At 33.4% G+C, this 16,087-nt stretch overlaps 2 protein-coding genes across 2 annotated transcripts in view; one reads left to right on the top strand and one right to left on the bottom strand.

Annotated features, from left to right (window-relative positions):
• Window positions 1-587, bottom strand: part of LOC103510867 (putative protein TPRXL) — a 7,884-nt gene extending 7,297 nt beyond the window's left edge. Inside the window, exon 1 of the mRNA XM_008475569.2 lies at window positions 563-587. Within this exon, the coding sequence (XP_008473791.1) occupies window positions 563-587 (25 nt within the window). The remainder of the gene's footprint in view (window positions 1-562) is intronic.
• A 153-nt stretch (window positions 588-740) lies between these two features.
• On the top strand, window positions 741-11,849 carry LOC103510857 (centromere-associated protein E-like). Its single transcript, XM_026824797.1, has 6 exons — window positions 741-758; window positions 1,626-3,429; window positions 3,803-3,928; window positions 6,220-6,489; window positions 10,807-11,112; window positions 11,293-11,849. Exons 1-6 carry the CDS (start codon window positions 741-743, stop codon window positions 11,742-11,744), a joined length of 2,976 nt encoding a protein of 991 aa, XP_026680598.1. The 3' UTR covers window positions 11,745-11,849.
• Window positions 11,850-16,087: the final 4,238 nt, after the last annotated feature.

The following is a 16,087-nucleotide window of genomic DNA, read 5'->3' as shown; positions in this document are numbered from 1 at the left end:
TTGGTAAAAACAAAAAAACAAAGAAAAAAATCTAATTGCTAATAAATTTTTTTTTTTTTTTTTTTTTTTTTTTTTTTTTTTTTTTTCAGATTAGGTAGGTATTTATTAATCATTGTTGCCTCTAGATAAAATAATATGCAAATTTTTTGCTAATTTTTTTTTCTTCTGGTACTTTTTTTTCCCTTCCTTCGTCTAAAATGGTGTGGGTGGTTGGTTTACTATCAACCTCGATTTTAAGATAACATTCAAGGTAGATGTTTGAGGTAAATAAAACTTGATCTAATAATGTTTTATCTCCAAAATTGTTATTATTTATTTTATTTTAAGAACACAACAAATTGCGTTGGTTTTCATTTAGAAAGGATCTTAGAGTTCTCGGGGTTGATATCAATGTTAATATTACGTAGGTAGTTACAGTTGTGCCAAAAAGATTTCGCTTTTCAGACATTGTCTTTAAAATTAATTAATTTGTTTATCGCCTTTATATGGTTTCAAAAGCTTTATGACAAAAATGTTTCAAAATCTTGAACTTAACAATTGTTTTTAATTTTCAGAAATCCACCTCCAGTTACTGGGGTTTCTACCATAGTCCCTTCTTCTTCCTATGATGTGTAAAGAGCCCGGGAATTAAATTACATTACAACGTACTTGATGGGGTATTAGAGTATTAGAAGTATCACTGTCTTGTCTACTGATTACATTAGCTCGAAGCTAATTTATAAAGTGCACTGAAAGGGGAAATGAAAGAGAAAAGGAACGTAAGAAATAAGAAAGGGATGACGGGTTACAAGAAGGGAATGTATAGTCTGAATCCTTGGTAACTTGGTATGTTGATACAGAATTTAATTCGCACTAGATGTTTTCTTTGAGATAGTAGATACCAACATCTATGACTAATGTAGTTTTAGCCTGGCGCTACAATTGCGGTGTTTTTTCTAGTGTTCTAAGATGTTGTGACTGCCATGTAGGTAGGAATAGACAAGACGGTATAGATCTTATCAATGGTTTTGCAACACTTTGCCGAGTGGAGCTCTGGGCCGAACCCGCAAATGACCTGAATCACACAGATTTTACTGTCAAGGTTACAATATTATTTTAAAATCTGGCAAAGTGGTGTTAGATATAATTACTATTACTTGTTGATACCTGCCAACATTATTCTCAACTTTAAAATATATCTATTTATATAATTTTTTCGTTAGACATTTAGAACCTTTTTACCACCCTTCATTATTATCATTATTATTAAAAAATAAAAATCATTAGTTTCGTACATTACTGTGTTCTATCTGAGTGCAGTCAGATATTAATATGTACAGAAATATAACATTATCAAAGCACAGTATTAAATTTCTTTCAACTAGTGCCAATTTCGTGATAGTTATTATGGAAACATGTAAAAGCTATACGAGTAACCAATATGTGTGCATATTATTTTACCTACTCTACATTTTACTATGTATTATACAACAACGCTTGAGTTTCATGTGGGACATGAATCCTACCGTAAGAGCGATTCTGGTGAAATTGATTCTGTACGCAAAAGGTTAACTCGTAAAATAATTTTCTAGCGTTATCGACAGCATTTGGATTTTTCTTGAAATAAACTATCTTTTGTGTTTTAGGTTGCTGATGCAAGAAAAGAATCCGTAACAAGTGATGTTGGATTTCTGTCAATCAGTGGTAGAACTAGCCGGTTGTCTTCAGTTGGATCTGCCACATCCCAAGGTTCTGGTGCTTCTAATGTTTCTGGCCTAACTGCATCTTCATATGGTTCTCATATTTCTAGCACATCTCATTTATCTGCACACTCCAACCTCTCTAAAGCCTCAAGATGTTCATCCCCTTATAAAATGTTACTCGAGACCTCGTTCTGTGGCCCTAAACCTGTGTCCACAGTAAAGGCTGAGCTGGGAGATCCTCCTAATAAGGAAATAATAGATCTTATTAAAAATACAGAAAATTTGATAGCAAAAGATAAAACCAAGTGCCTTGAAAACGGTAAAAAAGAAGGTTTGGCTGATATCGCAATCAAAAAAGTTAAGCAAAATGACCTTCAGACTGAAAAAAATTCTGAATCTAAAATTAAAAAAACCTGCGAGTCCAGGATATTAGAAGACCCAAACAAAATTTTCATTTCTTTACACGAAGAACTACCGAAAGCTCTTCTTGATACATTAAAAACACCGACTCAACCAAAGCCTTCAAGATCATCAAATCGAGATCTATTGAGTGCTCACTCAAACGGGGAGAGGAAACATAGAAGTAAGTCCAAGAAATCAAAATCAAAAGACAAAGAGCATAGAAGTAAAAGCAGAAGTCGAAACAATCCTGAACCAACAAAAATTCAACAACCTGTAGCCACGTCTTCCACCAAACTTCATTCGGGAGAAGATCAGGTTTTCATTTCTTTACACGAAGATCCTAAAAGAACAGACGATACTACAAAAGAACTTACTGAAGCTATTACGAAAATGAAACCTTTTACCAATCCTACACTCAAGAAATTTATTTCTCAAAATGTTGATGAGATATCTGTTGCGCCTAGTACTCAGAAAAGTAAACCCGAACCCTTGGATCCATCACTACATCAAATAATATCTCTACATGAAGATCCACCTCCTAAACGAAGCCAAAATAAAGACGGTAAGACTGTTGTCAAAGTAGTGCCTGATTCATCTCCTGTTCCTACATCCATGATAACAGATAGTGATAATCAAATATTTATCTCTCTTCATGAAGATAATATAAAACCAATAACTCCCAAGCCGGAGGTAAGACATCAGTCAAAGCAGTCAGTACATTCCCTTGCGACTCAATTTACACGGGATAAAACAAGAGCAACTATTGCAACAACAAAAGAATTAGCTTCTAAAGATTCGATTGGACCTAAAACTACAAAAGATCCCAGCTCCAACACCCTGCCGAAAAGTAAAGCCAAAGTTTCTGAGAGGAATGCTATAGGAAATAACCACCTTCATATATTTATACCTCTCAAAGGAGACGAAGAAATAAGACCCATAGAATTGGAATCAGCCGGTCCTATGAATCCAAGTATCAATTTGTACCCCAATGACGACCCATTAGTGAAAATCATTCCCCTGCACGGAGATGACGATGAAATTCAAAAAGACTGGAGTAGATCACAAAGCAATATTGACAAGAACGAGCCTAATAATAATCTTCTGGCTTGTAATGAAAACCCAGAGCGCACAAACCGTAGCATGCCTAATATGACCACATGTCCTGAGCTGGCAGAGTATAAAGCGAAACCAACAACATTAGACTTGATGAGTGTTGAAAGACCTGAGAGACCAGTGAAGAGTTTGACACATTTGGCACGTGAAGAATCCAGAACTCCATCCCCGGGGAGGTCAAACTTGGCCAGAAGAAGTTCTGAGTCTTACAAGGGCAGCCGTGGTAGACGAGGTAAGTCTAAAGGAGAACTCTAAAAAAAGTAGTCATATACATACCTATAGGTATTATAAAAACATCAGCCAATTAAAAAATATCGATATCAAACCAAAAGTAATAATTTTATTAGATACCCCGATTTGAGTAGGTACCCATGGTAGATTTGTTCGATAATCTAGGATATTGTACCTACGTACAAGTCATTATTAAATTTTTGAAATACCTACCAACCTATTACAGAAGTATAACAACTGAACGGTTAGATATTTAGATAGATTCAACTTGGTAACTAACTAGGTACTTACCTAATAAAGTAATAATACTTTGTAATACTAGAATTCATGATTTTGAAATATTGGGTAAAAAAGAGCTATTTTCCATTTTACAGATTCGTCCAGTGAACGAGAAAAAAAGTCAACGGGTAAATCGTTGTTCTCTCTGACCTCATTGTTTCGAAGAAATAGTAGTTCAAGACACTCATCCCATAGTCGCAGTCGTCGATATCAAACCAAAAGTAATAATTTTATTAGATACCCCGATTTGAGTAGGTACCCATGGTAGATTTGTTCGATAATCTAGGATATTACAAGTCATTATTAAATTTTTGAAATACCTACCTTATTACAGAAGTATAACAACTGAACGGTTAGATATTTGGACAGATTCAACTTGGTAACTAACTAGGTACTTACCTAATAAAGTAATAATAGGTACTTTGAAATACTAGAATTCATAATTTTGAAATATTGGTGCATAGCTCGCAATTTTCTTCTAATAGCACTTTTCAAATTAGCTAGGGTACTTTGCTTATCGATGTAGACTCTGTCCTTATTAAGAAAGGTCACTGGGATTGAGCTCAGGACGCCAAGTCGGGTGTCCATATCACCTGTCTTTGATATCACTTTTCCTTAGAATAAACGCTTTTTTCGACCATAGAATCATTTAAAGTGTGACAGAAGGGCTTTATTTTGTTGAAAACACATGTTTTTAACATTTATGATACTACAACAAAGTTATTGCACAAGGAAATTGAGTATCATGGTGATGGTTTTTTTAGAAATGTCTCTGCAACCAACGGACGATGCTCCGACTTCCGCGAATTAGACAAATGTAAGAAATACCTAATCATGATAACAATGATTCGACAAAGAAGAGCTAGTGATATTTTCAAAAAAGTCCTAAATATGGCTTTTTAAAGATGTACATATTTATTGCTATAATTATATGGACAACTTTTGGGGATACCTACATGTTTTCGAAATTTACCTATACTTCGATTCTATTTACAAACAGTAAAATCAAGTTCAATAAATGTAGCACAGAATAAAAATTATGAATAAATAATAAATTAACCTCGCGCATCGAATTGTAGAAATCTGGGCCACTTAACTACCCTTGTAATAAAAATAAAATTGATATTTTACTTAATGTCTCACGTTAATGATAAATGTGACAAATAAACATGCATACCACCCCACGTAAAAAATAATAATAATAATAATAATAATAATAATAAAGGTTAGGTATTAATAACTTCTCTTTTCTTTGGTGTAGTGAGGTACTATATTTTTTGCCTATCTCTAAATGCATTTTTTTCCTGTGTTTACTATGTATACAGGGTGTTGCATTAACGTTTACCAACCCGAAAATGTTGGCAACATCAAGGATGTTTTGAGAACATTGCAACAAAAATGCTTGAAATTTCACGTTGAGAAGAAATAACTTATTTTGAGAATAAGTTATCACCCCTTGGTGAGTATTCGAATAATCGCGGTCCTCTATCAATATTTACACCACTTCGAGAATTCACAGCAACAAACTACCTCCTAAGCAACTACTTGGGTTGTTTGACTGTCAAGATTACTGCTGAAGGAGCTAACTCTGCTAACTAGCATTGTAGATAAGACTGTAACCCTCCCACATACCTAAAAATATTTATCAAAAACCAATTTCATATTTTATTTTAACTCATTAAGTAACGTAATGACATAAAATCATGAACCATTTATTTTTGTAGACAGTCTTGGATAATTTATTATACAAGGCTATCCCAACATTTGCAGTGACCGAATTATATCGTTTAAAATTAAGAAACTGATTTTGGAACCTATAGCTGATAGCAACTATCTACATATAAAGTATACTTAACCATCTTGAAGAAGTACCCTAAATGGTATTGCCTAAATATGTAGATTCAGAGAGTTCGACAAAGGAAATGTATTGAAAGTCATAACTTTATTGAGAGTCGTATGGTCAAATTGACTTTATCTAACATAACTATTTTGCGCTAAACCCTGTAAATATATTAATAATAAGGTGATATGTTATGGCTCATTAAAAAATAAAAAATAAAAAAAAAAAAAAAAAAAAAAAAATTGGGCGAGGCTATATTTCTTTTACTTGATTATTCTTATTTTTTCTTCTACCTAAATTAATATAATTTATTAGCGTTCCGTCCATCAAACGGACATAAATATCCATTATCCATGCATTAAAATAAAACTTGTAAATGAGTACTGTTCAGTGGATATTTTCTAGATGTCTGGGTGATAGTCTGACAGCACAATAGTAGATTTTTCATAGCTCTACTGGTATGGCACTATCGCAAATGTGCAATATTGCAGGAGGTATTTTGCACTTTACCGTTCAGTTAAATTTCATTCATTATTAATTACCATAATGGTTGCTCTTCATTTAAAATTTAGAAATTAGCCATGTCATAAAATTTAGTGGATAGGTATAGATATTATGCTGGGTTGACAAGTGTGTAAAATGTTTTCGCTCCAATGCTGGCTAGAAACACAGAAACCTCCAATTTCAAGTGTTTGGTACTCATAAAGATTGAAAACAAAGTAGCCGAAGAAATCAAAATAAATAAGCCCAATATTTTACAATTAGAAACAAAATGCATCAAACAGATAGAAGAATTTGCGATGTCCAAATCAAGTGCTGAGAAATCTAAAGAGGAAATCAAAGTGACTCCAGAAGGAGAAATGAGAGTGAATGATACCATAGTGATTACACCTGATGACATAGAATCTGAGAGCCTCCTGGCAAAACACACTTCTGATAGTGGTAAGTACCTTTTAGCTTTGATCTTTGCTGCTTAAAATGAACCTTGCTTGAAAGGCTATTCAAACCGTGTTTGTTATGAATTTGTAAAAGTATTGTTTTAAAATCCAGTAGAGTCGGCCTTTTAAATCCAAAATGATGTCCTCGGTATTAAACGGCCAAATCTCGAAAATTCTACCAAAAATTTATCAACAATTTTGGGACAATATCACTTTCAAAAGACAATATCAGTTTTGACTGCAAGGATACCTACAAGTCTTCATGCATTGAATCTCTCATTATTGTTCATAATAAAATAGTATAAAATCAATAGAAAACTGGGTCATTTACAGGGTCCGGCAGAAAGAACGAACGGTTTTCATTTGCCTATTGTAAATAGAATCGAAGTATAGGTAAATTTCGAAAACATGTAGGTATCCCCAAAAGTTGTCCATATAATTATAGCAATAAATATGTACTTTAAAAGGCCATATTTAGGACTTTTTTGAAAATATCACTAGCTCTTCTTTGTCGAATCATTGTTATCATGATTAGGTATTTCTTACATTTGTCTACCTGGCTTCATTGTTTATGTGTTTAACATACATGAGTACAAGTCTTCTTGTGCTTTTAGCAAACTTTATCTGGGCGATAGTTTGCAGGGGGCGTTAATTTTATGGACCAATATCATCCTTTTATATCTACTGTGGTATTAAGATAAAAATATGTATCACAAGAAAAAATGGTTCATACTCGCTATAACTTAGATCAGATAAGTTTTAATTAAGGATAAGTCACCACATCCCACCCAAGTTATGTCAAGATTGTGCAGAGAAGATTTGAGATAAAAACTTCTCAAATCGGGACACTTTTTGTTCTAAGGTTGAATAATAGTTATGTATTACAATAATGAAAACATACACCTTAGAGTTCCGAATCATTTTAATGGATCTTGTAAATTTTATTTATTTCGTCCGTCTTGGTACACATTAGTCCATGGAAAATATAGATGCCTAGAAAGGTATCATCTTGGAACATATTTTATTCCAAAGAGAATAAGGATTTCAGTAGAAATATGGTATTTAATGGTAAAATAGATTATGTATTACTTTCTATTTTGATTTTAAGAGTTAGCAAGTGTTCTCACATTACAATTTAAAGCAGAGTTATTTAAAGTTGAGGTACCTATTCAACTGACTATAATTTGTTGTCTAAGGTCCAAAGATTCAAGGCTCCTTGTTGCGTGTAGGTATTCACACGGATAAAGATAAAACTAGATCAAAACTCGATCAACCCTATTATTTAATCAATGAATATGGATTTAAATATTATTTATCATTGACCTGATGTGCATGTTGAACCAGGTTAAATTGGATCTTAGGCTATATGACCTCAGGCAAAGTTCCCGGTTGTCTTGGAACAAGAATTCAGCTTGTCAATCCCTGTCAACAGTTGTATGGCTAATGCTGTTAGCTGTTGGGGTAGGATTTTTATGCCAGTAACTTCTTCATGTATATTATTTAATCAATGAATATGGATTTAAATATTATTTATCATTGACCTGATGTGCATGTTGAACCAGGTTAAATTGGATCTTAGGCTAGATGACCTCAGGCAAAGTTCCCGGTTGTCTTGGAACAAGAATTCAGCTTGTCAATCCCTGTCAACAGTTGTATGGCCAATGCTGTTAGCTGTTGGGGTAGGATTTTTATGCCAGTAACTTCTTCATGTGTGGGGAACATATATTATGTATAAGAAACTGGAACTGTTGAGCTATATGGACTGTAACCCAGCAGTGGATGGAAAAAAGTTGTCATGATTGGTAGCCATTTTCAATCTATAAGAGTTATAGAAAGTAAAAAATAATATATTTATGTATTTATTTTATGTATCAAGTTTGTTTGAACTTTTATGTCTACAATAGGTTTATAATAATTACATCTCATCCAGATTGCTCAATGTGATAGCAAAACGTGTGACTCCGTCTACCTATTTTATGCTACAATATTTATTTTCTAACAACAAAATGAGACGCAGTGTTTGTTAAATTGGCAAAAGTGTATGTAACAAATAGACTACAAGACAGGGATCTTTATTCTTACATATCTAATGTAGGACATCCAATTAATACTGAATTTGTAATGAGAGGTATTACGAGTTCCAAGTCTAGAACACGAATCGCTATCGGATTAGCGTCCGTCAGCCAAAGCTCGTCTATTTTGCATCCTCAACTTGATTTTTATGTGTTATATATTTTATGCAAATATGTGGTAAACTATTTTGTTTACAGTAAACTCTAAAGTCTTCTACCTTGACCCACGTACATATTATAGCCGCCAGTGATATCCATAAAAATAAATTCCCCCCATCCATGATGTGCTAGTTAAAAACAAAGCTGATATAATTATTATCTTGGGTTTTAGATGCCTGGATATTTCATTTCTGGTAGATGAAATCAAATGTTTGCTTTTGCGAGACATGATTACTGAAAATGGCTACGTGACTAAGACACAGTCGAAATTGTATAATTTTTTTAGGTAAAATAATGCGTACCTAATAATACGTATAATCCAGGGATTCTGGTAGATGAAATCAAATGTTTGCTTTTGCGAGACATGATTACTGAAAATGGCTACGTGACTAAGACACAGTCGAAATTGTATAAATTTTTTAGGCAAAATAATGCGTACCTAATAATATAATCCAGGGGTCTATAAAAGTAGATCAGGCCCTTATTCAGGATTTCAACGAGGGGGCCCAAGAATTCGAAGAATGATTTACAGGGTGGGGTATGCTCCAAATCAGAGGCTGATATTTTAGAACATTATTATATTTAGGAAAAAAAATAGCCCGAATTCCTTGCCCCCCCCCAAACACGCCCCTGAAGTAGATGTAATGTAGGTAGGGAGTAAAAAAACACTTTCATAGGTAAATTTGTTACATTTCCTTTTAGCTTCTTGTCAACCCATGTTTTGAGAAGTCTTTATTTATCTGCAAGCAACAGGAAATTTATGTAGGCAGGTGTTACATTTCCTTTTAGCTTCTTGTCAACCCATGTTTTGAGAAGTCTTTATTTATCTGCAAGCAACAGGAAATTTATGTAGGCAGGTATAAGAAATCAGGGAAAAGACGGAAATTTGAAAATGTTTTTCTTCTTCTGCTTCTTTTCCTTTATGTAGGTATGATGATATTGACGTCAAATCTTACCTACTAGGATTTACTAATCCACAAATTTTGCTCTTATTTTTCAACTTGGATAGATATTTACCTAGGTGGGAATACCTAATAATTCTAGGAAATTTACTTTGAATATTCGGCAATGAAAATGATAGAATCAGCGGTGCCTGTGTTATGATTTTCATTATAAAATTAAATAAAAAAATATGTTATAGCGTAGTTAAAATATTCTGGGAAATTTTGGTGTCAAAGCTAAATTCAAAATTACCCAAGAACTCAAATACCTAATTGGTCCATGATACAGTGGACCCTTAAAAAATATGTAGCAATATTTTATTATTTTTTCTTGTACATATATATTTTTTTTATAACCCAACGTAATTTTGAATACCTAATATTAATTGAATTAGTAATAAAAATGAGAAGTAGGTACATAACTATTCTTGTACACTCGTAGATATCTACCACAGTTAGATTGGTAGGTACCTGTCTATTGTCTAAATTGCGAGACCTGGATATAATAATACATATACAATAACATTGTCCTGTTTAGAATTCAGCCAAGTCAATAATAGTGCATATTCTTTTTATGAAGTTAAACTTTACGTCTTTGAATCCTTTGATAACAATTTCAATAAATTGATGGACTCTTTAGTGGAAATGGTATTACTACTAAGGTTATTACCAGGGGCGTTCTCTACCACCTGACTCTTAGAGCTATATTAATAATTAATCAATTATTATTGGTTGAATTCTTAAATAAATTAGGATAAAAATTTCACGTCTCGTCTGGGTTTGAACCCGTGCCCTCCTGTTTACCAGGCAACTACCTTTACCACTACGCCACCGAGGCAGGTATTCACGTAAGATCGTGTTGGGTGATAGCCAAAGACGATTGCAATTTAGTCTGAATCCTTGGTAACTTGGTATGTTGATACAGAATTTAATTCGCACTAGATGTTTTCTTTGAGATAGTAGATACCAACATCTAAGACTAATGTAGTTTTAGCCTGGCGCTACAATTGCGGTGTTTTTTTCTAGTGTTCTAAGATGTTGTGACTGCCATGTAGGTAGGAATAGACAAGACGGCATAGATCTTATCAATGGTTTTGCAACACTTTGCCGAGTGGAGCTTTTTTTTGTGGATCACAATGTAAATGAATACTTGCGCTTCAAATACAAATATAAATCTATCTAAACTTGACTTCCAAATTCATCTGTTTCAGCGAAACAAAAGTAATGAGCCTGATGTTATAATTATCCCGCTGCATTCTCCATCCGACAAACCCAGCGCCCTTACACCTACAGAAATTAAATGTTCTGAAAATAAAACCAATATTGGGAAAGAAGAATTGAAACAAATGGAAATTTCCGATTTAGAAAAACATCCAATGGACATAGAGTCTGTAAGTGAGAGTTTTAAACAAGAAGTAATAGTAGAAACCAATAAAATATTACAATTGTTAAAAAATGATATATCTATTGACGAACCTGATGTCGAAGAAAATGTTGTTCATAATGAGAAAGTGGAGGAGGAATCTGTAAATAAAGTTGACTTGAATAAAAATGTTCCTATCGAAAACGTGGAAGAAAAACATGATAAAACAGATACAAAAAAAGAAACTGTCCAAAATCAAGTTGAAGAGGAAAATGATATATCTATTGACGAACCTGATGTCGAAGAAAATGTTGTTCATAATGAGAAAGTGGAGGAGGAATCTGTAAATAAAGTTGAATTGAATAAAAATGTTCCTATCGAAAACGTGAAAGAAAAACATGATAAAACAGATACAAAAAAAGAAACTGTCCAAAATCAAGTTGAAGAGATAAAGATTGAAAACAAAGTAGCCGAAGAAATCAAAATAAATAAGCCCAATATTTTACAATTAGAAACAAAATGCATCAAACAGATAGAAGAATTTGCGATGTCCAAATCAAGTGCTGAGAAATCTAAAGAGGAAATCAAAGTGACTCCAGAAGGAGAAATGAGAGTGAATGATACCATAGTGATTACACCTGATGACATAGAATCTGAGAGCCTCCTGGCAAAACACACTTCTGATAGTGGTAAGTACCTTTTAGCTTTGATCTTTGCTGCTTAAAATGAACCTTGCTTGAAAGGCTATTCAAACCGTGTTTGTTATGAATTTGTAAAAGTATTGTTTTAAAATCCAGTAGAGTCGGCCTTTTAAATCCAAAATGATGTCCTCGGTATTAAACGGCCAAATCTCGAAAATTCTACCAAAAATTTATCAACAATTTTGGGACAATATCACTTTCAAAAGACAATATCAGTTTTGACTGCAAGGATACCTACAAGTCTTCATGCATTGAATCTCTCATTATTGTTCATAATAAAATAGTATAAAATCAATAGAAAACTGGGTCATTTACAGGGTCCGGCAGAAAGAACGAACGGTTTTCATTTGCCTATAACTTTGTTAAAACTTGTCAGAAACTGGCGATATTAGTATCGTTGTGTTCCTCAGAGTCTAAGTTTTTGGAAAAGTGGATTCGCGGAAGTCGGAGCATCGTCCGTTGGTTGCAGAGACATTTCTAAAAAAACCATCACCATGATACTCAATTTCCTTGTGCAATAACTTTGTTGTAGTATCATAAATGTTAAAAACATGTGTTTTCAACAAAATAAAGCCCTTCTGTCACACTTTAAATGATTCTATGGTCGAAAAAAGCGTTTATTCTAAGGAAAAGTGATATCAAAGACAGGTGATATGGACACCCGACTTGGCGTCCTGAGCTCAATCCCAGTGACCTTTCTTAATAAGGACAGAGTCTACATCGATAAGCAAAGTACCCTAGCTAATTTGAAAAGTGCCATTAGAAGAAAATTGCGAGCTATGCTTTGAAAAATTTCGAAGAGAGTCATGGAGATTTTTGTGGCGCTGGAGGAAGGTGTGTAGAAAAAAAGGATCGACACTTAACGAGCGTTTCGCTCCACAAAAAATTTCGATATCAAAAAATGACCAGATTTTCTGAAAAGTACCTAATAATGTTTTGTACATTTTAAAAGAAAAATCACACTCTAGCTTAAAAATTGACTCCGTAGCATGATTTTGAAAACCATCCGTTCTTTCTGCCGGACCCTGATTATAGGGCTGTCGTAAATGTATCCACTCGAGGTCCCACGTGTATTTTACCTACATTCCTCAAACCAAGGCCGGCTCTAAAGAAAAAACATCTTATTTTATTGAAGATATAATGTACAGTTTCACATGATACACGCCAATTCCATATTGAACTAATCCAGTAGGTTGTTCATTATGAAATGCTTCAAATATATTTGCTTTAGCTTTGTTATTTTAAAAATAATAATAATAACTTTGTCGTGCGTCTTTATATGTTGGTTATGTACTTAGAAATTTTAATAAAAGTGAAAGGTCACGGCGTAGAACGACTTCATCTCTCTCCCTCCCTCTGTCTCATTCTCTCACCCTCTTGCTCTCCTTCCCTCTCTCACCTCTCCGTCCCTCTATCCCATTCTCTCGCCCTTTATCTCCAGCTTTCTCCCACCCTCTCTATGTTCTCTCATCAGTTCTACATTTGTAACAACACTATAATCTATAATGCAATTAGGTCCCAAATGGAAAATATCGTTACGTAATCAGTTCGAGTATACATCCAGTCCAGAACAGAAAGTTCATCTCTAACACATGTCTAGCTACATCTTTAGAAATTAAATGACGTTTTTGATTTGCCAACAATCACATTTAACTTACAATGTTATGGTTTTCTGAACTTGAAGACCTGGGTGGCAAAAATGGAATTGGCTTACATTGCACATTGCATATTTAAAACAATACTAGGCGTTCATACAATTCGGACAGTGGTTCAATTACCTTTGTCTGATAAACGGATGATTTTTTTTTGGAAAATAATTAAATTTATATGAATATTCTTTCACTTGACTTCATTTTTAACAATGGTGCTCGAAGAATTGATAGGGTTTGTTCGAGCACTGAATAAAATAGCAATAATTTCAAAAAAATCTTCCGACAAACAAAGGCTCCTTTATTAACTGCTACTTTCAACATATTGATAGATTCTGACGTGACTTTGTGAAGATTCATCTTGCTACTTTCAATGTTAATATGTTCTGAGACAAATGAGAGAGTTGAATTTCATTTCATCGAAATTCTATTACCTACATCAAAGGGGTAAAAACACTAAATTTCAAAAAGGCCTACTTGGAGAAACTCAAAGGCCTTGTAGCAATTCTATCGTATTCTCTTTTATACAGGTACTTATTTGAATTTAAGCCTATTGCATTTCAAAATAAAATAATTTAATTCCTGAAATGTCTCTTTGTATTCAATTTTCTATAGCATGAGCAAATAAAAACATCAATGATAAACTGTCCAGAGTTTTAAAAAGACAAATAGGTATCAAGAGCCCTTGCATCTTTTGACTACGTTCAATCAAATTCGAATCAGACCAAGGTTATACAAACTAATTCCTGAAATGTCTCTTTGTATTCAATTTTCTATAGCATGAGCAAATAAAAACATCAATGATAAACTGTCCAGAGTTTTAAAAAGCCAAATAGGTATCAAGAGCCCTTGCATCTTTTGACTACGTCCAATCAAATTCGAATCAGACCAAGGTTATACAAATAAAATGAAAGGATAGGTGTACCTATTTTATGGAAAATTGCCTTTGAAAATAATTATCTAGGCATGGTAAAAATTCATACGCCAACTATGAATAATTTTTCCATATTTTATCATATTCAAATCCTTTGTAATTAAATGAAGAAGTTCATTAGCATGCAATCTGTGTGTGCGCTGAACTTCATGCTGACTTTATCATGTTGCATGCAAGCAAAATTAAAACTCAGAGCGGCGGATTTTAACAAAGCAACATATGGGCAATTATGTAGTTGAATATGGTATAAGAACATGAAAGAATGAAAAGTTCTAGAGTTGAAGAGAAGAAAAAATCGTGGATTTTGAAGGAAAATAACAACAGAGGCAAATGAGGCCAGCTACGAAAAAAAGGGACAGAAAGACAGAGTGATAGAAGAGAGACAGGGAAACACGAAGGATAAAAAATAGGGAAAGAGTGAAAAAGGAAAAGGAATGAGAAACGAAAGAGGAGGGAAGAGGTAGACAAGAGAAGCAAGAGATAAATAAAGAGAACGTGGAAGGAGAGAAGGTGTGCGAGAAATGGTGGAAGGAGAAGAGGAAAAAGGGACATTTCAAGTGTTGAATTATTGTTGATTTTGCTTCCACTTTCCGCTGTACAAGTATTCAAACAGTTAAGTTTTAGGGACAAAGGTTGAATTCTTCTTGTTCATAGGTTTGTCAATTGTGATGATGATGATGATGATCATAAATAATAATAATAATAATTTTCCCATCTTTTCCTTTTTTAAGTCCAAGGGTTCTTAGAAGTTAGGTACTGAAGTAATTTAGAAAGAGTTTAAGTAGGTATGTAATGTAAAAATAAAGAAATACATATTGTAAAAAAAAGGTACATGAGGTGGGGCATGGAAATGAATTTATTGTTTCCTAAAAGAACGATCTAGTCTTTTATGACCCGCTTTCAGGGACTTATTACGAGTGAAGCTTATTTCTTATGCCGTTTGCTCGGCATTTATCGATGGTCACCGTTCGACATTATTTTAGTCGACAGTTAGGAATAAATGTGTAACAACATCAATTTATCTCATTGTATTATTTATCTACCAATGTACTAAAAGTCTACAAATTTCTCAATTACTCCAACAAAGAGCCATCTCATGGAAGAATAGCATTCTCCCTCTTTTATGTATCAACAGAGTACAACAGTATAATGTTTCTAAAAGCTCATGTTTTTCACCTTCAATATCATAGTCCCTTTGTGACTAAGTGCTAAAATAGAAGTTCATTTTCTTTGTACAAGTTTCAGGGGTAGGTATCTACCTAGGTACCTACATTTAATTTCTTTTGGTTTCCTTTTCACACTTCAAACTTTGTTTCAATAAAATTTTAAAAGGCATCCATTTTATTTTTGAACGCATGAGGAAATAATGAACTAAGGGCCACGAGTGTATTGCCCATTTTGCGTTTAGACAAACGAAATCGATGAAAATAGTTTCATAGACTTTTGACCGGAGTTGAAATACCTACACAATGAAATTGTAGGTACATTGGTGTGAATTCAATTTGAAAAGTGCCGAGAAGGAAGAAAGATGATTGCTATAGGAGTTTCAAGAATAAATAATTAAATAGAATATATTTAACTAGCAAATTTCTTTCAAAGACCCTGGTTCTCATTAAAAATAATAATGATTAAAAAATAAAAGTAAGATCTTATAAAAATGAGACAGATTTCTATAGACCTCGACTGTCCTTTGTTGTAATAGACTGTATTCGTGGAATTTCTTTGTTGACAAATATTATTTCCGTGACCTTTGAATTGATTTTCCTGTATCAAAATTATAAGT

This window comes from Diaphorina citri, unplaced genomic scaffold (genome assembly GCF_000475195.1).
Source record: "Diaphorina citri unplaced genomic scaffold, Diaci psyllid genome assembly version 1.1 scaffold29, whole genome shotgun sequence".
NCBI classification, from domain to species: Eukaryota; Metazoa; Arthropoda; class Insecta; order Hemiptera; family Psyllidae; genus Diaphorina; species Diaphorina citri.
Note: the sequence above shows the minus strand (reverse complement) of the source record. Positions and strands in the feature narration are given on the sequence as shown.

What these genes read in the sequence shown, in the direction of transcription:
- LOC103510857 (XM_026824797.1), top strand. An exon ending in GGGCAGCCGTGGTAGACGAG is followed by an intron (nt 3,430 to 3,802) that starts GTAAGTCTAAAG and finishes TCCATTTTACAG; the next exon opens with ATTCGTCCAGTGAACGAGAA. An exon ending in TCGTCGATATCAAACCAAAA is followed by an intron (nt 3,929 to 6,219) that starts GTAATAATTTTA and finishes CTAGAAACACAG; the next exon opens with AAACCTCCAATTTCAAGTGT.